The sequence below is a fragment of the Lolium rigidum genome, chromosome 3 (genome assembly GCF_022539505.1).
Source record: "Lolium rigidum isolate FL_2022 chromosome 3, APGP_CSIRO_Lrig_0.1, whole genome shotgun sequence".
NCBI classification, from domain to species: domain Eukaryota; kingdom Viridiplantae; phylum Streptophyta; class Magnoliopsida; order Poales; family Poaceae; genus Lolium; species Lolium rigidum.
Genome location: NC_061510.1, coordinates 331,764,399 through 331,769,946, shown reverse-complemented (window position 1 = coordinate 331,769,946; position 5,548 = coordinate 331,764,399). Strand labels below are relative to the sequence as shown.

The following is a 5,548-nucleotide window of genomic DNA, read 5'->3' as shown; positions in this document are numbered from 1 at the left end:
ACATAAGAAGTCACACCTGCCGTCCTTTTCTATGAGTTGTTAGATGCCCTTGAGCTTCCCGGCTGCCACCTTTGAGCTTGCTATACCCTGATCTCCTTCAGCATCTTCTTCTTTGCCACCATCAATGTCCATAACTTCAAACCTCTGTGCACGGGATTTCCGAATTTCATGAAACTCCTTTTTTTATTTATTTCTGGAGTGGCTTTGGGGCATTTCTCCACAATAGAGAAATCCCCGGCAAGGTCCTTCTTAAACCTAGAAACTCCAGAAGGGACTATCTTCCCACACAAAGTACATTGGGGCTTGTACTTATCCTCAAGATCCGACCAGAACGCATACTTCCATCCTGGGTCCTTGGGCTTCGCTAGCCTCCTCTTAGGATCCTTGAATGGGTCATATTGGGGAGCGTTTTCAGCTGTTGTTTGGGCAGAATTCACCAATTAGGAAATCGGTGCTGCCAATGTTGAATTGTTGATATGCTGCAAGAAGAAAACATTGATAAGGTAATCAACACACCACCAAGGATAGCAGGGAGGGAAGACATGGGAGAGAACGTTATAGCAGGGGCGAGTGGGGGGAAACCAATTACCTGGTGCTACCGAGTAGGGGAGAGGCGGAGAAGACGGCGGTGCATCTTCCGGAGGGGTCACGACCGAGGGAAGAGGCGGAGGCAGTGGGGGTGACGACGTCGGCGAGCCGGTGGTGGCCAAAGGAGGGGCAGCGACAGGGGATGGGTGCTAGGGGAGAAGCGGCTAGGGGAGGGAGACGCGACCAGTTTATGGGCTGTAGGATTTCACGAAAACATTTTATTTCGCAGGCATATAACTTATCGCTCGACCAACTGACCTAGACAAGTCGAGGTTTGTCGCTGACAAGTCAACTGTCAATCGACAAGTTCAACTTGTCGTGTCACTCCATCGTGTCGACATCAAAGTTGCGACAGGTAGACTTGTCATGCGATAAACCTAGACTTGTCGAGCGATAGTTGTTGGCTAGTTGTATTTGAACTATTTATGTTGCAACTTTAGTTTCTATCTTTTATAGCGAATTATTTGCTCAATATTTTTTGCCGGTAATGGTAACTATGAAATTATAAAAAAAATTACCTAGCGGTCGTGGATATATGGGGACCGCTGTTGGGTCCGTTGCCACCTGCATTCAAACCGCGGCGTTTGTTATGTCTGCGGGCCGCTGTATCCAGACCTAGCGGATCAAAATGCGGGTTGTTGGAGATGGCCTAACAATTTTTTGTATGAAAAAAGCACATCCAAGACAAGATAGTGTATCCGGACGGGACAGAGATTTGGTGCATATGGGCACCAGTAATTTCGTTTTTCAAATAAATCAAAATTCATTTTTTGAGTTTCAAAAAAATTTGAGAACAATCTGCATATAGCTAATAATGTATTCCAAAAAGTGCGAAATATAAATTTCAATTACTTTATATTTTAAGCTACACAAAAAAGAGAAAAGTGTAGATTTAAGTAATCATTTTCGAATCTCCAAAAACATATTAGATTTTATTATTTTTATGTAACACGAAGTAAAAAAGAATTTTTTGTTGAGATTTTGCATAATTGTGAGATGTATCACTGACATTCTACAAAATTATTTTTTAGATTTTTTAAAAACTAATAAACATATTTTTAAATAGCGAGAACACTGAAACTCGGAAGCCAATAGCCAAAAGCACTTTTCGATCCGGAAGTTATAACTCTTATTTATTCTACTCCCGCGTAGATTACATACAAGTCCAGCTCTTATTAAACTGCTCGGGCTCCCGCTCGCTCACTCACTCACTCACTGTCACACTGTCACCGGTCTAGCAGCTTCAGAAAGCACCGGTCGCCATCCTCAGGAAACTCTCCACCGCCTCCTCCCCACGACCACGGTGGCGCCATTCCTCCTCCCCATGCCCCTGCTGCTGCTCTGGTCCGGCGAAGAAGCCCTCCTCCTGCTGGGCCTCGAGCACCTCGTCAACCTCCCTCGCGGGCGCGCCGAACGTCAGCTCCTTGGCAGGCCTGTCCAGCTTCCCCAGCACGTTGTTCTTCCCGGCGAGCCACACTCTCTCGTTCTTCTGGGCGTTGATCTCGAAGCACACGATCTGGAGGTTGTTGCTGCCGCGGGACGAAGAGATTGCAACGGCGGGGTGGCCGGGAGGCACCACTAACGCCGAGCCGCGGGACACGCGCGCGCGGATCGTCTGGTACTTCTCCTGCTGCTGCTGCTCCGACTCAGACTCCGACTCGCTGCCATGTCCTCTCTGCTGATGCTCCCGCTCGCTCTGGCCTTGTTGGTGGCGCTCACTGTCTTGCGACAGGTGCGGGCACACGATCTCCACCTCGCCCTCGCCTTCCAGCACCACGGAGATCTTGACGGACTGCGTGTTGTAGTACGGAGCGGTCATGGAGCCCTGCCGATGGAGACATGCAAGCACGTGAACAGATTCATCAGTAACCAAGTGGCGGAGGCGGCTGCGAGTAATTGCATCATGGATCGGAAGCGTCACGCACAGTGGTGATGTTGGCAAAGGAGACGCGGACGTCCTGGTCGCCGAGGGCGCGGAAGCTGCGGGCGTCGACCTCGTAGAGGCGGCCATGGCGGTTGGCGATGGTGGGCCTCTGCTCCAGGAGGTTGTAGGTGCTGCGCGAGTCGCCGCCGAACGGCCAGTGGTGGCTCTGGCCGCCCTCGGATGCGTGGCGGCGGAGCTCCCGGACCTGCTCCGGGGAGGCGCGGACGATGAACCCCTGCTTCTTCCGGCCCTGCCTCCCGAACAGCTTCTCCAGCCGCTCATCCGAACTCTGTCAGCAACCATGGATGTCCATTGACAAGTCATGAGTTCTCCACGAAACGTTCCACGGGGACACGATCTGTGTATGTAATAATTTGTAGATTGTGTGCGCATACCTTGAAAGCAGCTCTTTGGACGCGTTTGCTCAAGCTTGACACGAGCGACTCGCCCAAGAAATACTGCATGCCATCCACGTGTCAGTCCGTACGTACATGATTCGAATTTCGGGCGGCAAAAATAGTGAGCTAGGCAGAAAGTTGTACCTGGAACTGGCCGGGCACGGAGATGGTGTTGAGAATCTTGACGATGATCAGCTTCCTCCGGCCGTCTGTGTTGGCCAGGTGCATGATCGACCCGGCCGGCGCCGCGACGACATCGCCCTGACGGACGGTGTAGGACCTCTTCTCGCCGTTCTCGATCACCGTCAGCACCCCCTCGCCTGCGCAAGTCACGTGTGCAAGATAAATAAAACATGCCGATGCCGTGAACCGCGCGTGCAGACATAGTACGTACCTTGAGCGACGTAGCCGATGCCGTCGGCGTCAGTGTACCCCGGCTCGACGAAGGAGCGTGGGTTGACCTCCATGATCGCGACGCGGTAGTTCTTGATGCCGCGGAGGAGCCTGGACTCCTCGTTGAACGGGCGAAGGGCCTCGATGAAGCCCTGGTCGCTCCGCACGATGCTCCGGAAGCTGCGCGGGCCGAACACGTACGGCCGGCGGCTGTCCTGCTCCTGCTGCCCCTCACGCTGACGGTCGCCGCGACGGCCGCGACCTTGCTCCTGCTCCTGCTCACGGTCGCCGCGACGGCCGCGATCTTGTTCGTGCTCCTGCTCACGGTCGCCGCGACGGCCGCGACCTTGCTCCTGCTCCTGCTCACGATCGCCGCGACGGCCGCGACCCTGCTCCTGCTCACGCTCATGCTCACGATCGCCGCGACGGCCGTGGCCATGGCTCTGCTCGTGCTCACGGTCGCCGCGACGGCCGCGACCTTGCTCTTGCTCCTGCTCACGATCGCCGCGACCCTGCTCCTGCTCACGCTCATGCTCACGGTCGCCGCGATGGCCGTGGCCATGGCTCTGCTCGTGCTCCCATTGCTGCTGCTGGTCCCTGCACTCCTGCACGCACTGGGCGCGCTGGTAGCTCGGGCGGTCCCTCTCGCACCGCTGCTGGCACTCGCGCAGCGAGTGCTCGCCGCGCCTGCTCTCCTCCTCCCTGGAGGTCCCAACGGCACCGGCAAAGAGGAGACCGGACGCGAGAAGGAAGAGGAGAGGGATAGTCGCTCGGATCGCCATGGTTGCTCCTTGCTCGCTACTCGTTGCTAGCTTGCTCTGGTGCTGGGAGTGGAGCTTCAGCCACCGTATTTGTAGCTCGCGCGCCGCTGTGCGTGGCACGGTGGCGCGGCTACGTGGAGGGACGCAGTGTGGCAGGGGAGAGGCGGGTCGCCACGTCCCGCGGCCGTGCTTATCCTCCCTTCGGCACGGTGCGTTCCAGCTTGGGTGTCGCCTGTCGTGGTGCACAACGACGGTGCTTGTTCAGTGTATTGCGGTGCTAGCCTAGTAGCCTGCCAGGTACAGAGCAATCTCGACGGTAGCTAGACGGACTGCCCGACTAGAACATCAAGTGGGATATGGCTGTAGATGCGCTCACCAGGCCTCTGAACTCTTCAAATTGCACAAGGAATCGTTCAGACCCGATACCAATGAGAGGAAGAATTTGTTTCCTCGTTTTTTCGAAATTGAGATTTATTCGAGTCTAAGTCATTTCCTAGCTGTTTTTGCAAGGAATGGTTCTCAATTTCATATTCAAATTGGAGCGTCTCAATTATTTCACCTCCCAGTGTCTGAAGAAGCTATGGTTCAGCTAAATTTTTTTCAAACCATGTTGCAGAATTTGTTGCCTGGTGATGGTTATGATTCTTGGTTTATCTTTGGTTCCAACAAATCCTACAATATCTCCCAGCTCTATAAGAACAAGATTAGAAATGATGGTGCTATATCTGCTCTGAAATGGATGTGGGAGGGCTGCTGCCAACAAAAGCATAATGTGTTTTTTTGGTTGCACACACATAATAGGCTTAATACTAGAGCCATGCTTCAGAGAAAGAATTTCCTCCTAGATGATTACTCGTGTGTCATGTGTGGGTCGGAGCTTGAGACGAGAGATCACTTGTTCTTTCAATGCCCATTTGCTACTCTTTGATGGCAATATTTATGCCCTGCATGATCTTTAACGCCTAGGGCCCTTTTGGATTTCCAAGAGACGATGTTGAGCGTCAAGACTGCAATTGCCAAACCCTTTTTTCATGGAAATAATTATGCTGATCACTTGGGCAATTTGGACCGCTCGAAATGATTTCATCTTCAAGGATGTTTCATCAAGCATCTATAGATGTCGCAAGAAATTCAAAGATGAAGTGGCCCTCATTATTCATAAGGCAAAATTGAAATCCTATAAGGGACTATCATCCTGGGTAGAGCAGTTTAGATAATTCTTTTAGCTCCTTTGGAGTGCTTTTGCTCTTTTAAGTTGCTACAGTCAAGCAAAATTTTGTAATAAGTTTGAACACTTTTGTTTTATTAATAAAAAAGAAAATATATACAATGGGGAAAACCATTGTTTAGCCTAAAAAAACTTGCAGAATTCACAGATCAGACCGGAAATACAGAAGCACAAACCCCCTGATCATATCAAAAGACCGTAATTTTCGCTAAGGCTTAACTGATAGAATACCCAACGATGAAACAGAGTTAACAAC

The 5,548-nt window shown here is 51.8% G+C and overlaps 1 protein-coding gene across 1 annotated transcript; it reads right to left on the bottom strand.

The window, feature by feature from the left end:
- Window positions 1-1,831: 1,831 nt before the first annotated feature.
- LOC124700061 (63 kDa globulin-like protein) lies at window positions 1,832-4,085 on the bottom strand. The gene is made up of 5 exons (XM_047232253.1): window positions 3,305-4,085; window positions 3,055-3,230; window positions 2,908-2,970; window positions 2,514-2,801; window positions 1,832-2,413 (listed from the first exon to the last, which is right to left on the bottom strand). Exons 1-5 carry the CDS (start codon window positions 4,083-4,085, stop codon window positions 1,832-1,834), a joined length of 1,890 nt encoding a protein of 629 aa, XP_047088209.1.
- Between the last annotated feature and the right edge of the window lie 1,463 nt (window positions 4,086-5,548).

Coding starts and splice junctions, on each gene's coding strand:
- LOC124700061 (XM_047232253.1), bottom strand. CDS start 4,085: ATGGCGATCCGAGCGACTATCCCTCTCCTCTTCCTTCTCGCGTCCGGT. Junction 2,802..2,907: donor TCCAAAGAGCTGCTTTCAAG/GTATGCGCACAC, acceptor GGTTGCTGACAG/AGTTCGGATGAGCGGCTGGA. Junction 2,414..2,513: donor CCTTTGCCAACATCACCACT/GTGCGTGACGCT, acceptor CTCCATCGGCAG/GGCTCCATGACCGCTCCGTA.